Source organism: Topomyia yanbarensis, chromosome 3, assembly GCF_030247195.1.
Source record: "Topomyia yanbarensis strain Yona2022 chromosome 3, ASM3024719v1, whole genome shotgun sequence".
Taxonomy (NCBI): Eukaryota; Metazoa; Arthropoda; class Insecta; order Diptera; family Culicidae; genus Topomyia; species Topomyia yanbarensis.
Genome location: NC_080672.1, coordinates 252,853,640 through 252,878,350, shown reverse-complemented (window position 1 = coordinate 252,878,350; position 24,711 = coordinate 252,853,640). Strand labels below are relative to the sequence as shown.

The window sequence follows — 24,711 nt, the reverse complement described above, 5'->3', positions numbered from 1 at the left end:
TCTTGAAAAGGGCGATACTAGCAGTGATACCATTCAAAGAAAATCAACAGCGAATATTTTTTTTTTTTGGTTTTATTTCCTATTTAAGAACTCTTGTGTTTTTTTACATCCTAGATTGCATGATTCAGTGATCGAAACCCAAAACTTCATAAAGTATTTGAAATTATTAAATTAAAATTTGTTTTTGCTATTGTAATTGACAAAATGATAGTATCGCCCCTTTGGCCATTGTTTACTTTTTCGGTCCCACCTATCAGCATTGAAGTATCGCCCTTACGTTTTACATTTCTTATAAAAGAAATGTATAGAATTCGCTCAAACTTTCAAGATTTTTTCCGAGGCCCGGAGGGCCGAGTCTTATATACCAATCGACTCAGCTCGACGATTTGGGACAATGTCTGTGTGTGTGTGTGTCTGTGTGTGTGTGTGTATGTAACGGACAAATTCTCATTCGTGTTTCTCAGAAATGGCTGAACCGATCTTATCCAAACCAATTTTAAATGAAAGAACTAAAAAACAGTATGAACGCTATTAATTTGTTTTTGATTCTGATGTTTAGTTTTTAAGATATAAATGTTTGAATGCGTAAAAATGGCGTTTTTTGCAGTTTTTTTAAATTATCTGCAGAAATCGACAATATAGATTACCAATTTATATGTTTTTAGACAGCTTTAACGAATACCTTTCGAACAAGCTATAGATTGTTGAAATCGGACTATTATCAAAAGAGATATTTAACATTAAATGCGGACGAAAGATTTTTATCATTTCCCATTGCCAGAAATATGACCAAAAACATGTAATCTATTATTAACGCCAAAACGGCTTATTTTAGGTCAATTGTATCTTCGGAGAATTTAATGGAGGTAATATGCCCTTTCTTTTGGTATTGTGCTTTTGCTGATTAATCCCCCTATGAGTGAGATATTTTCTCAAATTTTCTTGGAAGTGATTATAACGAAATGATGCCTTCAGCAAATTTGTAGCTCTTACTTTTGCGAATAACTTTACTGAAGACTTCAAATATCTATTTTGAATACTTTAAAAGTTATGGCTTGTTGTTTGTGGATTACTCTTCGTCGCCTATTTATAGTTCAATATAGTAATAATCCATTGAAATAAGCCAAACATTATTTCGATAAATCGAATTTTGTATTTCATTTTTCTATCTACAACCACTAGAAATAATCACCGAACACTTCCAAGTTGTCTGGAAGGAACTTGATAACTTATCAGTGCAAAAATGTACATTTATGCGAACCTTCTGACTGCAATTTTTCTAACTTATGACCATCGGATAGATCTGAAACCTTTCGGAAAATGAAAAGCGAAATAAATAACTCCAAGCAACGGCGTAGCCAAAAGAAGGTTTTGGGGTTTAACACCATACAGCCCCCCCCCCCCCCACACCAAAAAAAAATATTGGATTGGAGTTGAAAATTTATTGATGCAGACTGATTCAATTTAATATTACAATAACATTATCTGATCCGTAGATTGATATTCTGTTGTTGTAAACATCATGAGGACTTTTGATAAATTGTCGGAATGGGGTCCTGATATGTAACTGATCTATTGATCTTGATTTCACAGTTGTCTAATAGCATCAATATCAAATTCCTGCCTGAAAACATTCCAATAGAAAATTCCAGAGTTCTGTAATCAATCATAATCCTCAGATTTATTTTCAAATTTTCAGCTTTTTTCCTACACAATATTACGAAAGCTTATTAAACAATTTTTCCTAATAAGTTTGTGAAAATTATAAACTATTTGAAATTTTTTAATAGTTTTATTTTTTATTCAACCGTGATTTTTTAATAAATAGTGACCATCGCTTCACAACGTAGTCTATTTTTCATGGCTTGCGGTGAGCACGATCTCTCGAATTGCTGAATTGAAAAGTATGGAATAGAAATTAATATTTAGTATTCTTTACAGACCCGCTGGTGCCCTAAGACGATTTCGCTAGATTTTTAAAGCACTGTGCACTAGGCTGCCCAGAAAAATGATGAATTTTTGAAAACTCAATCGGCCCACCCCTGAGTCGATTCCTAGTCCCACCAGGAGTACTTGTACCAAATTTGAAGCAAATCGGACAAGTCTAACTACCGGACCAACGTGCCTGAAGTTTATATTGGATTTTTCAACAATTTACATGAAGAAAACTCACTAGATCGTATTTTCGCCGCTAGGGGGCACTGTATACATTGTATTATCACTGTAAGTGAAAATAAGAAAGATATTTTAATTATCTACAACTTAGTCGAAGACTGCTAGTAAATCCGGCTATGTTAAAAGAAGTTATTAAACTTTTAACGAAGTGATGTCTGAGTCAGTTTTGCATGGGGCCTAGCAGTGCATGGTTGTGTATCAGTACTCGAGTCCCGCGAACTATATATTTTTGTGAAATGATGGTTAGATTTAGCGGAATAGTATGTTTACAAGAATTATAGTAAATAATACGAGTTATGTTTTGGTTAGAAAATTTTAGTTCCACCTGTGACCGCATAGAGGGCGCCAACACTAACTTTTCATAGAAGAGAGATAGAGTATCAAGATGTTCAGAAGAAATACTGAAAAATGCCTGTTCTATAACTTTGTAGAAGACACCAAATTTCTATCTCTCTCCGTTGAAAAGTTAGTGTTGGCGCCCTCTATGCGGTAACAGGTGGAACTAAAATTTTCTAATCAAAGCATGACTCGTATTATTTACTATAATTCTTCTGAACATACCATTGAGCTAAACCCAACGATTATTTCACAAAAATGTTTAGTTCGTGTGAATCGAGTACTGATACACAACCACGCACTATCAGGCCCCATGCAAAACTGACTCAGACATCATTTCATTAAAAGTTTAATAACTTCTTTTAACAAAGTCGGATTTACTTGCAGTCTTCGACTAAGTTGTAGACAATTCAATTATCCTTCTTATTTTCACTTACAGTGATAATACGATGCATACAGTGCCACCTAGCGGCGAAAATGTGTGCTGGTGGGTTTTCTCTATGTAAATTATTGAAAATTCCCATACAAACTTCAGGCCCGTTGGTGCGGTAGTTGGACTTGTCCGATTTGCTTCAAATTTGGTGCAAGTACTCCTGGTGGGACTAGGAATCGACGCAGAGGTGGGCCGATAGGGGTCATTTTTTCCTGTTACCCTACTGTGCACCCAGTGCATTAACGCAAGTGACGGAAGGTTATCGAAAAGTTTCGTGAAAATGAAAATTCCACTAATGATGATGATTTTCCCAAACGGTTCGTTTTCGTGTGGTTTTTATTTGTTCTTTTGCATTAGGATTAGCGATAATAATTCAAATCAAGAATACTACTGGGAAGTCACCTTTAGAAAAAGTCGATGTCGAAGTAAAATTTGAAACTATGCACGCATGTACTTCAGAGATAGCGTGATATCAGGAGCTGCGATTTCATTTCAACGCTTTTTTTGTGAAAAGGGCGATACTTACAAATGTAAACATAGATACATGCGAATGAGGGCTTTGAAACGCAACAAATTAACCTAAAAGTTTGGATTCTACGATACTGCTTTCTTAAACTACAGCAAAAAGTACAACAGGCGAAACTGTATTTTTGTTTGTTTATTTAAAGTTTCGCCCTCCACGCTCCATGCAAACAAACAGGGCGATACTTTTTTTGCTAGCAGTTTAGAGGCGAAACTGTTATTTTCGTATTTTTTAGGATTATCAAACTGATACCAGCTGTAAATAGTAACAATGATCTCTATTGAAAAAACCCGGACGAAATCGGTGGTGTAAAACGGTAGTTATTGTAAAAAAACGTAAGGGCGATACTTCAATGCTGATAGATGGGACCGAAAAAGTAAACAATCGCCAAAGGGGCGATACTATCATTTTGTCAATTTCAATAGCAAAAACAAATTTTAATTTAATAATTTCAAATACTTTATGAAGTTTTGGGTTTCGATCACTGAATCATGCAATCTAGAATGTAAAAAATACAATAGTTCTTAAATAGGAAATAAAACCAAGTCTGGAAATATACACTGTTGATTTTCTTTGAATGGTATCACTGCTAGTATCGCCCTTTTCAAGAAAAAGCGTTGATTTCTTAGTTCTCAGTCGCGTTGGAAATTTGAGTAAAATATAAACTTCAAATCGATTCAAAAAAATTCGTTTTTTTTGTTTCAGTACAATATATAACCCCTTTAGGAAAATTCAGTTTTCCCACCACAATATAGATATTTTATTAACAGAGCATTAACAATAATTCGTTGGTATGTCTATTTTATGGGCCATTTTTTCGCTTTCCCATTGATTTGGTTTGAGATTCCTAGCACTGATGTTGTCCTGTGCTGATTTGAGCGATTCTCTGAATCCTGCCACTATCCCATGTAGTATGTGTTATCAAAAACATCGCGAAGCATCAAGTTCTAAATGCTCTCAAGCGATATAATATCCGAAGAGAGTGATAAGAGTTATAAGAAATGTCTCATCACACTGTTAGGTGGATTAAACACGTTTTTTTACAATAACTACCGTTCTACACCACCGATTTCGTCCGTGTTTTTTCAATATCGATCATTGTTACTATTTACAGCTGGTATCAGCTTGATAATCCTAAAAAATACGAAAATAACAGTTTCGCCTCTAAACTGCTAGCAAAAAAAGTATCGCCCTGTTTGTTTGCATGGAGCGTGGAGGGCGAAACTTTAAATAAACAAACAAAAATACAGTTTCGCTCGTTGTATTTTTGCTGTAGTTTAAGAAAGCAATATCGTAGAATCAAAATTTTTAGGTTAATTTGTTGCGTTTCAAAGCCCTTCGCATGTATGAAAAAAGCCCTATGTTTACATTTGTAAGTATCGCCCTTTTCACAAAAAAGCGTTGAAATGAAATCGCAGCTCCTGATATCACGCTATCTCTGAAGTGCATGCGTGCATAGTTTCAAATATTTTACTTCGACATCGACTTTTTCTAAAGGTGACTTCCCAGTAGTATCCTTGATTTGAATTATTATCGCTAATCCTAATGCCAAAGAACAAATAAAAACCTCACGAAAACGAACCGTTTGGGAAAATCATCATCATTACTGGAATTTTCATTTTCACGAAACTTTTCGATAACCTTCCGTCACTTGCGTTAAAGCACTGGGTGCACAGTGCTCTGAAAATCTAGCGAAATCGTCGAAATATTAGTAAAGAATACTAAAAATTAATTTCTATTCCATAATTTTCAGTTCAGAAATTCGAGAAATCGTGCTCACCGCAAGCCATGAAAAATAGACTACGTTGTGAAGCGATGGTCACTATTTATTAAAAAATCACGGTTAATTAAAAAATAAAACTATTAAAAAATTTCAAATAGTTTATAATTGTCACAAACTTATTAGGAAAAATTGTTTAATAAGCTTTCGTAATATTGTGTAGGAAAAAAGCTGAAAATTTTAAAATAAATCTGAGGATTGTGATTGATTACAGAACTCTGAAATTTTCTATTGGAATGTTTTCAGGCAGGAATTTGATATTGATGCTATTAGACAACTGTGAAATCAAGACCAATAGATCAGTTACATATCAGGACCCCATTCCGACAATTTATCAAAAGTCCTCATGATGTTTACAACAGCAGGTTATCAATCTACGGATCAGATAATGTTATTGTAATATTGAATTAAATCAGTCTGCATCAATAAATTTTCAACTTCAATCCAATTTTTTTTGGGTGTGGTGGGGGGGGGGGGGGGTTGTATGGTGTTAAACCCCAAAACCTTCTCTTGGCTACGCCGTTGCTTGGAGTTATTTATTTCGCTTTTCATTTTCCGAAAGGTTTCAGATCGATCCGATGGTCATAAGTTAGAAAAATTGCAGTCAGACGGTTCGCACAAATGAACATTTTTGCACTGATAAGTTATCAAGTTCCTTCCAGACAACTTGAAAGTGTTCGGTGATTATTTCTAGCGGTTGTAGATAGAAAAATGAAATACAAAATTCGATTTATCGAAATAATGTTTGGCTTATTTCAATGGATTATTACTATATTGAACAATAAATAGGCGACAAAGAGTAATCCACAAACAACAAGCCATAACTTTTAAAGTATTCAAAATAGATATTTGAAGTCTTCAGTAAAGTTATTCGCAAAAGTAAGAGCTACAAATTTGCTGAAGGCATCATTTCGATATAATCACTTCCAAGAAAATTTGTAAAAATATCTCACTCATAGGGGGATTAATCAGCAAAAACACAATACCAAAAGAAAGGGCATATTACCTCCATTAAATTCTCAGAAGATACTATTGACCTAAAATAAGCCGTTTTGGCATTAATAATAGATTACATGTTTTTGGTCATTTTTCTGGCAATGGGAAATGATAAAAATCTTTCGTCCGCATTTAATGTTAAATATCTCTTTTGATAATAGTCCGATTTCAACAATCTATAGCTTGTTCGAAAGGTATTCGTTTAAGCTGTCTAAGAACATATAAATTGTTAATCTATAATTTCAATTTTGGCAGATAATTTAAAAAAAACTGCAAAAAACGCCATTTTTACGCATTCAAACATTCATATCTTAAAAACTAAACATCAGAATCAAAAACAAATTAATAGCGTTCATACTGTTTTTAGTTCTTTCAATTAAAATTGGTTTGGATAAGATCGGTTCAGCCATTGCTGAGAAACACGAATGAGAATTTGTCCGTTACATACACACACAGACACACACACACACACACACACACACACACAGACATTGTCCCAAATCGTCGAGCTGAGTCGATTGGTATATAAGACTCGGCCCGCCGGGCCTCGGAAAAAATCTTGAAAGTTTGAGCGAATTCTATACATTTCTTTTATAAGAAATGTAAAACATTATATGTAGCCTATGTGCGTTCAACACTAGAATGTTGTAGTATAGTTTGGTCGCCTTTTCAGCAACACATGCAAACCGGATAGAATCAGTACAAAAGCAGTTTTTGATGTTCGCTCTTCGTAAACTAGGTTGGACTGGACTACATTTGCCATCTTATGAAGCACGGTGCATGCTAATTGACATTCAAACCTTGAAAGATCGTCGTGAATTTTCTATGGTATCATTTGTAAACGACATTGTATCACATCGTATTGATTCAATCGAACTTTTATCGAAACTAAATTTTTATGCTCCTTCTCGACAACTACGTAACCGCAGCATCTTTTGTACAATTCGCCATCGCACCAATTATGCCAAGTTTGGCCCTTTAAACCAAATGATGAATATTTACAACAAACATTGCGAAAGCATTGACTTCACTATGTCGAAAACAAAACTTAAGCAGCAGTTTAAAGTAAACCAAAATTTTAACTAGTGTTAAGTTAGTTTAATAATTATTGTAAGAAACCGGTCTACATCTGATTGACGACTTGAAATAAATAAATAAATAAATTTATACGTTAAAAACGCAGGATGCCGCATGACTTATAGGCTGATTTTTCCCAGAGAAAGATAATATATTGTTATCAGCCTCCTAATGAAGCACAGCCCACAGGACAGGTTGGTCCGTACACACTGAAGTTTGATGAATGCGACCCAGCAAAACTTCAGTAAACTTCAATTAGCAAACCCCAACTGTGAAATTCTGTCAAACCTCAGTGTCAGATCAGTGTTCAAAGTGAGCTCCACTGCATCACTGACTTACAGTATTGTATGAAGGACTTGATATTGGTAAGCTCGCCCCGATACTTCCCAAGCTCCGTTCACGATTGAGAATATTTTAAACCACCTCAATTATTGAACCAGTGGAGATACCACGGGTAGCATGAAACTATGGAATTTGGTAGGCTTCTACTACCGTAACAAATGCTTCGTACTGTAATTCTTAGCCGACACTAGACGGCTTATCTAGGCTGCTCGGAGCAGTGTTAAAAATATTCGAAGTTCTTTTCTGACGGCTGAAAATGAACCTGATGCGACTCGTGGTGAATAGAAAAAATATTCATTCAAAAAGATCTCTCACTCAGTTGAATATCGTACAATTATATTCATTTTACTAATTATCTAGGTAAATGTTTTCAAATGCTGCCAGATGATGAGGATGATTATGATGGTGTAGTGAACCCACCATCAGTGCAAGGGCTACGCCAGTGGCTGCAGTTGCTTTTAACAGCAAAGCCAAATGTTGTTAGCAAACGACTTTCACTTTATCGATGTATGAGAAGGGCCAAAAAGGGTTGGATCCATAAGCAGAAGTTCTTATGCGCACTCCACAGGAATATGTTTTCAAATGCTGCTAGAGCACATAAAATAATAACTATCATCGCTTACATTGTCCTAGGGCCTACTTTGATGCGTTTGATTCGTTGCTGTATATTCGCTTTGTGTAATAATCGGGGGGCAGAGGCAGTTTGTTCGTTTGACGTTTTCAGTTGCGTCACTGAATATTGAAAATGAATACGGCTGAATATGATCAATTTTCATTCAATGAATTTGAATATTTATAGCCCTGGCTCGGAGAAAGAATCTGACATTGAAGGTCAGCTTCCATAGATGACCGAACAGACCCGTTGGCTAAGAATTATAAGTAGGGGAATATGGGGAGACTTGACCAGGTTTTCAGCTAAACCTGCATAAATCTCTAAAAAAAACCTTCAATCCTTCAAAAGTCATTGTGGTATAATGTGCAAAGTTATTGTGCACTTGACAAAGGCCAGGGGAGACTTGACCAAGAGCATTTTGAAAAATCATAACAAAAAATAATTACTTAAAACATACTGTAATTATTTTTCCATATTGTCGAATCCTAAGGTAGCAGTGAAAAATATAGAAGGGTTGCATTTCATAAATTTCGATTTTTTAAATGCATTTCTTTTTAAGGATTAACTTTACTGCTTACATTGCATGTTCACACGTCAAGAAATCAGTCATATTATTACTACCTTTGTTAACTAATACTAAAATATATGGACTGATGTTAAAGGTGGGATTTTTTTGTGGCATGATTAACACTAACAGTAGATACCAAAGCATGATAAATATCAGGAATTTTGTATCTTTCTTCAGCTTACTGCCACTTGGTCAAGTCTCCCCATAAAATCTTGGTGAAGTCTCCCCAACATTAGCTATTGCGTTCAATGTCGTGCAAATTTTAGTAACAACTATTCCAATGTTCCGATTTATGTAAAATCATTTCACTGCTTCATAAGGAATAAGATGATATATGAGTACTTTAATATTAATTAGTGGTCGAGTAGATATGTCCATACAAAGTTTGATAAAAAATTACATAATTTAATGCAAAATCATTAATTACGGAATATTTTCTAAAAAGAAAGGATTTTTCATTCCAAACTTTTAAAATTACCTTAAAGGATCGAAACAAGTATAAAAATATTTTTGAAAAAATTTTAAGAACCGAAAATAGAATCTTGCGCTTGGTCAAGTCTCCCCATGTTCCCCTATAATCTGGACTTGTCAACAACGGTCAAAGTTTTTCTGGTTGCTGAAAATCGTGCGACAGAATCGTTTTGAATTGAAGAGATTACTTTGGTTTAAAATATTACGAAAGGTCATACAGAACCATTTTATTAGCCAACATTTTATGGCCATCTTTGGCGGGTAGTTTCAAACGGATATCTTATGTGGTGACCAGTTATTTCTAAAAGTAGCAACCTGCTCTTTTTATACGAAATGAATTGTTAACCTCAAATGTACGGTACACTACACGCCAGTACTAACGAGAGCAAGCAATTAAAACCACTTCCAGTTTATCGTCAGAGCAATGTACCAACATCTTACCGTACAATGCCTTTGAGGTAGAGTCTATATGTGTATTACGATATCTGTTTTGACGCTATCTATGGGGTACATATGTCGGTCATAGAACATGCAGCTGATTAATTTGCCAAATCGCTGGTACGCACTCACATGCCTTTTCGTTGCAGCAGTTATCTATAGTTTCTCTTCACATGATTCGCACCCTAACTATGCAGTTGCCGCAAGGAAACGTCATTTAGCACTTATGCCCTTATAATCATGGCCATCAGATAGCTAATAGCCATTCGCTTTCAATATTACATCACAACACATTCTAACCACTTCTAAGTCGTTTAAAATTGAGCAAATCATTATGTATGAAACGTATAATTCTTAACCTAAGCCGGGTTCAAACAGCGAGAAACTAGCCACTTACGTTATGACACAATGCTATAGCAATTCTATTTACATTTACATATTAGCTGCATCGTCATGGATGATAATTCCGCTTTATTCTACAATCATTGCAGATGGACGCTGACAACAACGATGGAAAAGATCGCATTGGACCCATGTTTCGGGGTCGACACGTGTTTATCACTGGAGGAACTGGATTCATGGGAAAAGCGCTTATCGAGAAGTTACTAAGGTTAGATATTATTCACCATTCTTGGATGTGAACTAAGCTCCAATGACCTGTTCCCTTGCAGATGCACAGAAGTGGCCAAAATATATCTTCTAGTCCGACCCAAAAAGGGCAAATTTCCGAAACAACGTTTAGAAGAAATGTTTGCTAATCCAGTAAGTTCAGCATATCGTTTAGGTATCTTCACTTCCAATCATTCATTTCCTTTGTTGATTCGTTATGATTATACACTGCCAACACACACAAGCATGGTCGACAAGAAACATTGTTATGTCTTGGACAAGGACGAGTACATACTTTTATGATTTCATAAATAACATTTTCATTAATGATTGAAGCATTCTAGCAGCTATATTGAAAGGTAGACCAGGAAAATATATTGTGCACTACCGGCGACATTAACTGAATTTTGGATGAAAAATTGGTTGGAAAGGAAACAGTAAAAATATAATTTTAAGAATATGAAGTTTCTGAACAAATGTAAAAATTTTAAGACACTTTCTGGGGTGTATTACCAAATGCTTATACTCCTAAGTTTGCTATAAAAATCATCCATACAAACCTACCCTCTATCAGGTTGTTGCAAAGAGCTATAACGTTTTTCAAATCGTAATATTTTCAAGATAACATATGAGAATGTTTCACTGTATAGATAACAAATCGAAAAAAATGTATTCTATTTATAATCCCTTCCATAGCTCTTTCAGAAAAACACAAAATAATGTATGAAAACTGTTGTATAACCTCAATATCTTAATGTTTCAAAGGTTTTCTTCCATTTCCTTTGAAACATTACGTACATTCCACTAAGACCTCTGTTCGCGTATATATTGCTCAATATATTATAAATATCTTGATTTATAGTAAAAAACACTTTTCTGGAACCTTCGACACCAAAAAATTAGCAAAGTTGTCACTTTTTGGCCGATTTTCAATTTTTTTAACAGTTTTGGAAAGAAGAAAATTAGAATTTCCAGCGTAGTGTGTATTTTGCTGTTTAGTGAGATGTTTCATGCGATTCTGGGACAATAATATGAAAATTGCCAACCTAATTTACTCATTCAAACCCGAAAACGGAAATAGTATTACATAGAGTGATGAACCTATTTTTGCCATGTTTCTATTATCACCCTACCCTTTTGAAGCCGTTGGTTAGAGCAGTGTCTGCCATCTTTGTTTCTACGCATTGAGTCAAATGATAGTGCAACAATCGAGACACTCGATACGAGTTTTCGTTGCGCTCAAACACGAGAATTTCACCTTTTTTCTGCTAATTGTTGTTTTTATCGCAGTTCTTAACAACGAAGCAAAGCTGTTCATGCAATTTGTACGCATTCCATTGATTGTAGCCCGAGTAATCAATGAATTAGTGAGGCACCCTCCTTAGTATGGTGAAAAATGGAAATTTACTCTATACCAGCATCATTCAGCGAGAAGAAAAAATTACAGAGATTTCGCAGTAAAATACAATAAAACTGATTTATTTAACAAAAATAGCTTGGAAGCTACAATGAATTTCACTCACTTGTTGAATATAATGTTGTGAACAAAAAAGATCATTTAGTCCGCCCCTTCCATTCAAGCCCATGACCTGCGATCGCAAAATTGTCTGATAAAGCGGGACAAGGTCGAAAACTCGCCGCAGCATAATGAAATCGTCAGTACCCTATATGTACAATGTGTATATTGGATATATGCTATGTACTGGCCACAATCGAATTTCTGTCCAATGTGACCATGTTCAAAATATGTAAGCTGTTGTTCGAAGCCTATGACGATCCTCGCTGTAGGATGAAACAAGACAAGTTTACCGAATCGGCATCTGTTTGAATATTCCCCAACCATGTGTCGCGACATTTGCTGTATACGCGCCAATAATAATTGTTGAAAATCCAACCTAATAAAAATAGAATGGTTTTGTTTAAATAATCAATACCACATCAAAGATTTTGTTCGCAACTACAAATTGAATAGGTAGGCTCTACCGTTGTAATAAATAAAACCCTACAAGAACGAAAGCATGTATATGAGGTATATTTGCGATTATGGGCGGTATAGACAGGCGCAAATAACGATGAACCATCCAAGCAACCTTGAATTGCGTAAGGAGTGAAGAGAAAAAAAGCAAAGTCGATCGATGAATGAAGTAACCACAGCACTGCAGCCCCCCGATGCGATCAACTAGCGAAGCTATCGTGGTCAGCGGTCAATGAGAGAATTAAGAGAACCGAATATGCGTGGGTTTATAAAACATGCATATTTGCACGGTTTAAGTCAAGTCTGGCAAACCAATGACTTCAGTGTGAACAAGTAACTGAAATATGTGTTTTGCTACATAAAATGTATGGAAATAATAAGTACAGTACTGTTGAAAATCGGAACCCATCAACATTTTAATATAGATCAAGAAAAAACTTTCACTGTTCCCCATACGTCATCGTTTCACAGTTATCTAACGGGTCTGTTTATGAAAATAATGAAATTACACAAAACCATGACAAGTTACCATAAATTTTGCTCACGGCAAATGTTGAGCATAAACTTTGCCACAAATAGCAATAGACTAAGGATTTTTTCGATGAACGGTAACTCACAAAATGGAATAATATTTTTCATTGCAAATTTACACTGGCTATTACAAAACAAACAAATATCTATCAAAAGGGATAGAGTTATCAGGAGTCTTCCAAAATACAGCAACACATGTAAAGAATAAAAAAACATGAAATATGAGGGAATGATTCTGTTCATGCATTATGATTTTATTGCGAATGTTTCACAGTTCCTGCTGTTCCAACGTTACCCTCTCTCTCCTACATTTTGCCTCAACTCTTTCGCTACCGCATAGTTCCATTCAGATTCATAGTTATATACCTACCTACCAAATGTTTCGAACAGCAAAGAGAGCGGCAATTCCTGTTTAGTGTTTCGGTTCTTCAAAAGAAATATGCAAAAATTATGTTCAGACAAAGGTATTAATTTAGAAGACGTTCACCTTCAGGTGATTCGGCGTCCGGAGCATAGTCTGACCTCCTAGAGGACGATGCCCCAGCGAATTTGAAACAATAATCGCTTGCGAAATTCGTTGAAAAATAGATAAAAGTGATGAATTAACTATGATAAGCCATACTGGAGACCACTGAGTTCCTTTCGATTATATATTAGTTAAGTTCTCGAACATAAGTAGATGTGAGAGATTGCTAGTGCTATGAAGCGTTATTTTTCTTAGGCACATATCTCAAAATGTTTCTTGGCCCTCTTTGGCTTACCGCAGACCGAATAAAAAGTTTAAGAAAAATAATTCCAAATGAAAAGGAATAATGTTCGATCCATCGTGGAAAAAATCAAAATTCAATATAACGTGAACGACAAATGCATACATGTATTCCAGTTTGTACGAGTAAATGTGGAAACGGATACAACTAGGAACAGGTATACCTCGATAGTAGGTACACCTGTTCCTCGTTTATCGTACGTACTATCGAAACGCGCATGATGTATTATACAATTCATTTGTTTGCATTTTGAGCTGCGAAAATTGCGATCAAACGCGTGGTGTAAACGTACCACACCCCACTGCAACGTTCTAGGGTGGAAAACGCAAGTGCAACGTTCTGTAGTTAACAAGAGTTGTCATACTTTGGTGCGCAAAAAACACTATCACTCACTATAACGGTCTGCTGCAATTGCTTCTGTTGAACCACGCAACTCTGACGATGTCGACGCGCGAGATTTTGTTGAGAACGTTGTCAAGGCGCCTTTCCTCTACTGCAGACCTTACTCGAAAGGATGGCCCCTCCCGGTATTGCGAGTAGCCGCGGTTACGCTGATCCTGGCCAAAGAGTTTGAAAAGTTTGACAACACATACAAAACAAAATAAATTTTATTCACTTTATACAACAGGAATCTTTGATCCCTGTAACACTGGGTATTCTTGATCCCTATTATTAGCTCTCCCAAACACTTTCGAAATGTATCGGAATAGAAAAACATCATTTTCATAAATGTTTTTACCGTGATTGTTTTTATTGATCTAAAATGTTTTTACCGTAAACAAATTATGGTATAACTTATTGAATATTCGAAAAGCCAGTTTAACAGCACTGATTTACCGCGAATACCTGTTTTAACTTTCTACTGGGGTTAAAGTTTGTCGTGCATCTAAAAAGTAGTCTTATTAATTAGGTGGTTAGCTGAACTTTCGTGTCTAATCGTCATAGTATGCTTTGTTTCTTTAGCCCTAGTAGGCAGGGGATCAAGTTACCACAAGTTTTTATAAAAACTTCGTTTTGGCATGGTTTTCAAAACTATTCGTATCACCAACAGGACATGCTATTTGGATTTACACATTCTTCACAGCTTTTACAATTCGAACTGACTGCAAAATGGCGAATTTTTCTTATTTCATTAAAAAGTTATGAGAAAAAAAACAAAAGTGGGATCAAGTGTACCCACTCTCCCCTACTTTAGAAAATAATTTAAGAAATCAAAATAAATAAATCAAAAAAGTTCATTTCATATTGGCGAAATTCAAAAACAAAAATTGCCATTCGCTCTGAAAAAAATAGAACTTGCCAAATTAGGTTCAGTTTCCATTTCTTATCATACAAGTCTTGTATAGCAGCAATTTTTTAATGGAATAGAGAGATTACAAAGATGATTATTTTGAATTTATTGTTTATTAATCGGAATTATGTCAATTATTTAAAATACCATTCAAGTTTGTAAATCCAGAACTTACAATAGCTTCAGTATGAAAGTATCAAATACAAAATTTTCGTAGAAAGTAAGATTAGGTACATAATGCAATGTTCTATTACACTATTCGCATAGAAAATCTTAAGGATTCTGGGCCATAAAATAAAGAAAGCGATTTTTGATTCCATAATAGGCGAAAACAACAATTTCGATGGTGCGAATATTCAACTGCCCTGTATTTACAAGTTTTAACCTAGATTCATAACAACTCTGCCAGCTATTTTCATCGTAAGTTTATAACCGTTATATTTTTGTGTGTAAATCACAACAAGTATAGTTGCAACACATTCCGCGCGGTATCTGCCTGACGCCGCACGCCGATACATGCCTACACCTACGAAAGTGGGTCGCACACATATCAGATCAGCAAACTTACAGATTGAATTCTAAGCGGTTTACAAGAAGGCAAAACGACTTTTTCACTCGAACACAGACTTCACACCAAAACGACGCAGCGAATAATTACAATTATCCTTTTCAAAGCTTGTATCATACAAGCAATCGAGCCTACATCGAACTTCCAGCAGGCAATTACAGATAATTACACGAATAGAACTAGTACCGCAGGTAGTGAATACTAGCACAACAGATCACATAAAAAAATGAAATTTCTATATCAACCAATCGTTTGCAATCATAATTAACACACTTATCGATAGTGACCATTGGCAGTTGCAACATACTTATTACTCTTCTAATCTCTCCCTTCGTGAGGTCGCATTTCATAAGCATTCGCACCCCGGTCTGGACAATTTATCAAATCTAACAGAATTGATTTTTACTTCTAGATATTTGGAAAGGTGAAAGAGCTCCGAGGTCTAGACACATTGATTGATCAATGCGTGGTGATAGGGGGTGATGTAATGGAACTAGGTCTGGGCATTCAGGAGCAGGAAAGACAACAGATCATCGACAATGTGTCCATCATCTTTCACTGTGCCGCCACAATCCGATTTGACGAAGCGCTCAAAAAGGCAGTTATTCTCAACACACGAGGCACAAAGCTGATGATCGAACTGGCGAAGCAGTGTAAAAAATTGGATGTAAGCAAATGACCCTGATTTTCTTCAGTATTTTTCGTGTGAAATTTATTGGAGGCCAATAAATTAGCATTTTTTTTTGTTTTAGATGTTTGGTTATGTTTCAACGTCGTACTGCCATCTAAACGAAAAGCTGTTGCTTGAAAAGCCCTACCCTCCAGCGGCGGATCCACACAAGGTTATCAAAGCCATTGAATGGTTGGAAGATAATGTCGTTGAAGGGATGACCCGAAAGTAAGTATTTTCGTAAATGGCCTGCCTCGAATTCAGTCCTAGTCAGTTACAGTCACAAATAAAGCAAATCAAGGACAAGTAGAAGTTAACGACTAATTGTTAATGCATGGAGTAGGGTAATTTCGGGAGGGATGCCGCACTTTCTTTATCTCGTATATAGAGTCACTTTTGTACAGTAATATGATATTGCGAGTTTGTTTGTCGAAGAACTACAGAACTGAAGATATAAAATAATCCCTTTTATAGACCCACAAAAATATTATTAATAATTAGGGGAACTGGGGGTAAGACGGACATATTAAAGAAATACTGAAATATAATACAGTAAGAGCATGTTTTTGTCAACATAACATGTAACACTCTATGTTGTAGCTCCATATGTTGGCTTTCGAGTGCCCAGAGGGATTATTTTACAAAAATCAATAAGTATAATTTTTCAAAGAATTAGAAAACGAAGAAATATCTGCACTTTTTCCAGACTACGGTTGTAACGGACATATGGTGGGGGTAAGACGGACATGTTTCAGAAAAGATGATCACAACATAAAATATTAAAATTTGTTTTGAATAGATTATGGTTCTTCTTAATATATGTTCATTTCGAGGTGAAAAATAACGTTTTGGGGTACGCTTTAGAGTTGAAGCAAATGATGTATTTTCTAATACCGTTTTTGCCGTTGTCATAAAGAGAGCTATTCAATCAGTTCCAATGATCAGTCACAATCACTTATACAAAACTGGAAATTTATGTATTAAATGCGTTATTAGTAACATCAGCTCCTGGATTACACATAGCCAGAGTATGGGACTTGCACAAATTCGTCTACCTTTTCCATGTTCTAGGAATTCTGTACGAAGATGTCACTAGTTACTTTATTAAAACAAAGAAAAAACCCGCAAAAAATGATTTTTTATCGATAAACCTTAAAATCGGAAACTTGAAAATTACATCCGTAAGAAACTGCACTACTGATTATCAATAATTGATTAAATTGTATACGTTTAACAGTATTCAAGGCCTACTAAGTGTTTCATAATTCATGGTTACCAATATTGATAGGGTACACATACAATACAATTGAAGTTTTAGTGTTATATCCCTAAAATAACCATGTGTCCGTCTTATACTACCTGTCCATATTACCCACTATCAGTTGAATAGCTGAGAGCTTTTCGAAGGGGGGATAGATGCCGCATTAAAATTGCGGGTGAGATGCCGCAGTCGATGGCGGAGGATACGTAGCTAAAAAAATTTCACCTCGGAATGTCATTAAATGATCAATTGCGTCGGTTCTTAATATGGCATGTCCACAAACTATCATACTTAACACCATAAAGATTCATATGGTATGGATCTAAGCATTGACTATTTTGGTTTATTCTTTAAAGTTTTAGGCACTAACTTTTGTGACCGCATTAATTTTTATTGATGTCGATTTTGCGATAGAAACGAAAATTAATTAATGCTGTTTTTCAAATTCATTAATAAACCTATGTGATACAAATTCATAGTACAGAGAAACTGTCAAAAACTGCTTTTAAGGAACCCCTACCAACACATAGATAGGAGAATGGGTTTGAATGAAACAACTCCAGGGGGCTTTTCCCTGCTCCAAATTAATAAATAAAGAAATAAAGATACGGGACGATGGGGAGTTGTGAACACCATCAATTCCCGCTAAACAATAAATGATAAAAATGTAGTAACTACTTTTAAATGTTTCTGCTGTCATGACGTCACTTTCTCATTGGCAAATGTTGCATTAACTCAAGTCCTTCGTGTTCAGGTAACTAGCGAATAAATATACAAAACAAAAAGCTTTTTTACTCAATTGTATTTGGGGTAAAAGGCGAACACGAAATTATTGCGACACCGAAAATGTCATGCCAATTTTCTTGTAATGTTTAAAATCAAACCAAAATTTTAGGGCAGTTTTATACATATATTTACTTCAAAAATCAAAAGAAAAGTTAAAACTTAATCGATGGAGCCTTGAGTGTAAAATTGAACGCATTTTCGCTTAATGCCCTCCATCAAAGTCTTTACAGTGTCATCCGGTACCAGTTTCTCAGTTTTTTTTTCCATTTTCTTAACATGTCCTTCTCGTCTTTGACTGTCTTCTTGCTCTGCCGAAGTTCCCGCTTCATCATTGCCCAGTACTGCTCCACCGGGCGCAGCTCCGGACAGTTTGGCGGATTCATGTCCTTTGGAACAAAATGGACAGAATTGGCCTCATACCACTCCAGGACAGTTTTAGAATAGTGGCATGATGCCAAATCTGGCCAAAATAGCGGAGCTTCGTCGTGCTGCTGCAAGAACGGCAAAAGGCGCTTCTCGAGGCACTCAGATTTGTAGATATCGCCATTTACTGTGCCCTTTGTCACGAAAGGCTCACTCCTCAGTCCGCAAGAGCAGATGGCCTGCCAAATAAGATATTTGGAGGCGAACTTCGATATTTTCTTCTTCTTAAATTTGTCGTCCACATAGAATTTGCTCTTGCCGGTAAAAAATTCCAACCCCGGAATTTGCTTAAAATCGGCTTTTATATACGTTTCGTCGTCCATCACACAGCATCCATATTTTGACAGCATCTTCTCGTAGAGCTTCCGTGCTTGAGTTTTAGCCGTCGATTGTTGCCGCTCATCGCGGTTTGGGAAGCTCTGTACCTTGTATGAATGTAGTCCAGCTCTCTTCTTTGCATTCTGGACGTAGCTCTGCGACATGCCGATCTTTTTAACCAAATCACGACTTAAGACGTTGGGCAGAAGGCATTCTAATTGCTTTAATCATCCGCTTCACCTTTCCCTCCGTCTTTTTGTTCTCCGGTCCCGGTTTTTTTCCAGTTCCTTTGCCGTGGTCCAACATCAACCGCTCCTGGAACCGCTTCAACACTCTGGAGACGGTTGAATGGTGAATGTTCAACATTTTTCCCAACTGCCGGTGCGACAGGTCAGGAAATTCCAGGTGTTTGGAAAGAATTTGTTCTCTCGACTCGCGTTGGTTCACCTCCATTTTCGTTGAATCGAAAAACACGACTTCGAGTTTGACAGCATGTAAACAATACACATCAATGAGAAAGTGTGCAAAATTTAGTTGATTTTACCCAATGGTAAAAAAGTTATGCCCTGTTGAATGTGTCGCAATAATTTCGTGTTCGCCCTATATATGGAGTCCTGTTATTTAGCTGATTTAAAAGTAAATTAATGCAAAACATTCTTTGGACAATTGGCTTTCATCGACAAAAAAGATATGGATGGACCTTAAGTGTGTCGATGAAGATACCTATTTATCGAAGGTATGTAAAATGGGGAATTGTGAACCTTCATTAATGGAGAGTTATGAACATTTCAGTACATTATACTATTTTTTAAAGAACAGTAACATAATTTGAAAATCGGGGATGACTCATACATATTATGATATAAAAAGATTCAATTTTATACGAATGATATGATACTACCACAATTTTAATCTCCCCGTGGCGCAACCGTGAATAAAGAATACAATTTCACGTAACCGTGAATAAAGAATACAATTTCACAGAACTCAGAATCTTGTTTATGAATCCATGTTTGGTTTGTGGACTAGTTCTTGATTCATTCCCCGTGCTTGTGAACAATTTTACAATTTAGGAGAAATCCGAATCATGTTCAATTCCATGCAACTCTACTCATAGCCAAGAAATTTTCACGTAAACTATTTTTCACAAATTTGAAATATTACTTATGGATACATATCTGTTTCGCTTTCCCCATAACATGCAATGATAAGGTAGATGAAGCATGGCTTCCATAGCTGTAGTGCGTGTTGATTTCATAACGCCTGTGGTAGCAAAAAGCAGACTTGCCTCTGAATTTTAGTTAGTTTTGTCTGGACGGTTTTTAGTTTAAATTAGGGTCACCAATCAAAGGAGGCACAAGTTAATCGTTTTCTAGCGATGGTCCTGTAGGACCAATAAACTAACCTCAGTTTGAGACCCCAAGTTTCCCGAAGAGTTTACTGCACGTCCACAGTTTTTTGACTAGGATAACTTCTTCTGCGTAGTAAGTAGTAGTTCCACTGAGAGTTGGGGGGACCAACTTTTGTTTTTTCCTATTGGAAAACGGTACAATAACAGTTTTTGCAAGGTTCACGTTGAGTCCCTCTTTGAAACACCAGGTCATAGGGTAGACGAGCCCTTATTCATCTCATTAGTCAGGATATCACACTATTTCGTTGATAACTCGACTTAGAGTTAGTGGATTGCGCTTAAATAGGTATCATCATCTTTGCTTCGTTCCTAAGAAGCAGTACAGTTTAAAAAAAATTCCTGGGAAATGTAAAATACTCGCGTTTGAGCGAAGCGAAAAGTCGAGCACAACGTACCCTTATTCATCCTACCATTTGAGCTAATGCGTTGAATAGAGATAGCAGATACTGCTCTAACTAATGTGTTCAAATGGGTGAGATGAATAGAGGTGCTAAGATGAATTAGGGACCAGTTACCCTAATTAATTTCACGGCTTATTGAAACCGATCGCCTAATACAAATTCATGTTTTCCCTTCACAGTTACACACTTAATTTCGTGTTACCGAATCCTAGCTTTTTCACAACTTTTACCAAGTTTAACACAGCCGAGCACTAAGCTAACAAACGAAATCTCAGTAGAAGTGACGTTTCATTTGCTAAAACTCGAAAAATATCTCGCTGAAAATCAGCAAATTAAACATTGCCGAGCCATCAGTTGAAAAATTTTACTGACTGTTCAGCTCTGCAGAAATTACCGAACTGAATTGAGTGTGTGGGACAATGTCATCTGCATATCCAACAATCTCGAAACCCATTTCCATCAGATCATTGAGAAGATTGTCCACCACTAGTGACAGAGAAGGGCTCATAGTACGCCTCCCTAGGAATAGTGTCTCCCCAAACGTGGTTGTGATCTCTTAAATTGATCTCTCTTGAGAATTGCAAGAATCTAGTTCCCTGTCGATTTCTCTACTCCTCTTTTTACCAAATGTTTGATATGTAGGACGTATTATCAAAAGCACGTCTAGAAAAGTGCAATTTTTTTTATTCAATTTGTTTATTTGATAAGGCAGGTTTGCGTTAGCTTAAAGGTGCCAATCTTGGTTTGTTTTACATTTCAAATTACTTAAAACTAGGGGATTACATATTGATTTTTTTTAAATTAAACTAAGGAGTATTTATAGCTATACATATACACAAGGGGGTAAAAGTGCAAATTGATATTTCCTTCCCGAAAATGCGACACAACACTTATTATCCTTACAAACAAAAAAAAGATTTAAAATTACCACCTTTCTGTCGACTGGTTTCGGGCTCGATGTTATCAATGTACAGAATGGGTTTTCTTAATAAGTGTCACTAAAGTATGTAGGTCTGTTTCCGTAGATTTGCCCTTTTGATATGAAATATGGTACTTGTTTAGCGGAACTTTCGATAAGTGCTCCGTTCGAATATAGTGGGGCAGTAGCTTTTCCATCAGTTTCAGAAGTGTTGATGTCAAATTGATAGGCGTATAAGTCTCGGCCAGTGTCTAGTCTTTTTACCTGTTTTTGGAATAAATATTACCTTAACTTTTCCCCAGCCCAAAGACTGGATCTCTGGATGTTTATTAGATCCGAAGAATTTTGCGCACCGATTTTTGAAGGCATATTAGAAGCCCATTTAATTATAGATGGCATGAAAATCTGACAGGCTAGTTTATGTAATTGAGTTATCAGTAATCTTCGTTTTATTGGATATACAAACTTTGTTTCAGGGTACCTGTCATTATAGGCGGCTATGGTCCGCTTTTGTGGATCTTTTGCCGCGTTCTCCAGATCAGCTGGAGATTGAATCTTACTCCCTGTTCTTTTGGACTGTTCCAGGTGTCAGCGGAATACACACCAGCTTGTTTTCCTCATTTTCCTATGTTTTACACTATGAGTCTGTTGGCTTCAACGGCGAACGTTATGTGTCTGTGATCTGAAGAATTAGGTTCTTCAGAAACGTGCCAACTCTTTATATTTTCCATTATTTGAGCGCTGCATAACGTAAGGTCCAGTAATTCGCTTCTAACTGCGTTAATAAATATAGATGCATATGTACACAATTTCCCGCTTACTCGTTGGTGCCTTAGCGGTTAATGCAAATTGTGAGCCGAGGAATATAAACCAAAGATTTTTTGTTATATAAGAGCTATATCTGGGCGCTCTTTGGTGAACCTCCGGATTAGGACGCTTGTGACACCTCCTACGCGATGAACGTTCACTTGGATTCAGCGAATACTGTTCATTGTTCTGGTGTTTTTGGCCGTTGATTTTTGGTACCAATACATTGTTACTTTTATTTTGCCGATGGCTAGTCACAGACTGTGTGGTGCTTGACGGTCCAGTGACCTTCTTCGGCTCAGTATTTACGGTTCTTGCTCTTTGCTCACCTTCACCTACAGGGGGTCTCAGATCCTCTTCTTGCGAATCAGTTCATGGGCCGCATACGTTAGGGTGCTTTTGTGTATAGTTCGTAAGACGGGCTACAACCGATGCACTCATTACCGTTGCTGCAGGCTTACTATGATTAGAAGTCCGTCGTGAAGTGTTCCGCGTTGGGACATCCACAGGAGCTTATTCAGTTCATGCTTGCCTAGAACTTCAACGTTCGGAGAAGACCGGGGCACCCATTAAATGGCGCATTCTAGTCTATCCAAATACGTAGTTTAGTAGGGTGAAGGTTATAAGTTTTAATGAAGCCTCATCTGCCGCCAACAGGAGTTCTACCCATTTGAGAACCGTGCTTCTCTTCATGACCTACTAACGTGCAGAAATTGTCGTCCAGGATTGCCAGGCAGATGATGTTTCCATCGGAACTGTCAGTGCTGTCGGAAAAAATACCCGATGTACAGCGACTTGCAATGTAGCGCCTTCCCAGGGCTTCATCGCAGCTGTGATATCCTGCAGGCGATTTCGAGATACCCTGTTTGTATGTGCACTTTCTAAACTTAGATCTCGTATTGCTTGAAGTCTGCTCCATGACGCTATCGAACACTATGCAGCGAGTAGCATTCAGCTGTTCATGGTTGACGGTATTAGCAGGATACCCAACCAGATGGCCATAGAGTTCGACTTGGCCACGATAAATTACACGACATATGTTCCTTTCAAGAACCAAAACTTTGTAGCTTTCGATGAATGAAAGTTCCCTCGAATCAATGACGAAAATTTACGAACTTGAACCAAAAACTCAAGTAGATGTTGGTCACACATCTTAATTTTTAAAGATCAATTAGAACGCTCGATCAAAGGTTACAAAGGATCCCGTGATCCCCGTCCCCACTATTTTTAGTTTACAAGGTATACGGTAATGGAGCAAGAGATTCCTTTCACGAATGCATTAGTAGTCCGCAAATAAAGAAATGAAAAAGAAGACAATGATACGTTATTCAAACGTTAATGAAAAGTGTCTTGGAAAAGAATGTTAATTTCATACAAGTTATAATTTTAAAGCAATTTTCCGGATGGTTTCTGATAGATTTTTAGTCGTTATTAAAGTTGTAGATAATCAAATTATCCATCATATTCTCACTTTTACTGTTGTTCGAATGTACAAAGTTCCATCGATGGGCAGAAATATGAACTAGTTCCATTATAAAACCTACATTTTCACGAAAAAATAAACTACAAAAAAAGTTGCTCTTGACCCCCCCCCCCCCCCCCCGATCGATTATTTTGATGTAGGTCACGAATGAAAGGGGAGAGTTCATTTTTTCATATCCGGAAATATCAGAAATGCCGATTTTTTTTTGAATAACGTTGTTTTACCAAACAAACCGTGTGCCTATCCCACTTTCCTTCTGACAAAAGCGCAAATCGTCTTCCGCTTGGCTTAGATACTGCAAGAATTTGAATATTCCGTTAAATCCCAAGGTATTTAATTTTGCACCGATACCATTACCCTACACTCCTTTTGTCGCTTAGTTCTTGTACTTGGAACTCCAAAAATAGGTATCCAATTGGAAGAAAATCACGCGGAGCGCAATAGAAAAAGTCCGCTAGCGCTGCATCTAATAAAAACGAGTTTACTCCACTTAACAGTGTGATGAGACATTTCTTATAGTTCTTATCAGTCTCTTCGGATATTATATCGATTGAGAACATGATGTCTCGCGATGTTTTTGGTAACACATAATACATGAGACAGTGGTAGGTCTCAGAGAAACGTTTAAATCAACACGTTCGTGGCCAAAAAATTGGAAAAAAAATTATTGCGTATATTTGAAGTACATATCATTAACCTTTATGTGTCCAACAAAAAAAACACCTTTAACAGGCCGACG

At 36.5% G+C, this 24,711-nt stretch overlaps 1 protein-coding gene across 1 annotated transcript in view; it reads left to right on the top strand.

Annotated features, from left to right (window-relative positions):
• The window catches only part of LOC131690326 (putative fatty acyl-CoA reductase CG5065), a 51,713-nt gene that overhangs the window by 24,762 nt on the left and 2,240 nt on the right, over positions 1-24,711 (top strand). Inside the window, exons 2-5 of the mRNA XM_058976020.1 lie at positions 10,244-10,362; positions 10,424-10,514; positions 15,906-16,160; positions 16,246-16,391. Coding sequence (XP_058832003.1) covers positions 10,244-10,362; positions 10,424-10,514; positions 15,906-16,160; positions 16,246-16,391 — 611 coding nt within the window. The remainder of the gene's footprint in view (positions 1-10,243; positions 10,363-10,423; positions 10,515-15,905; positions 16,161-16,245; positions 16,392-24,711) is intronic.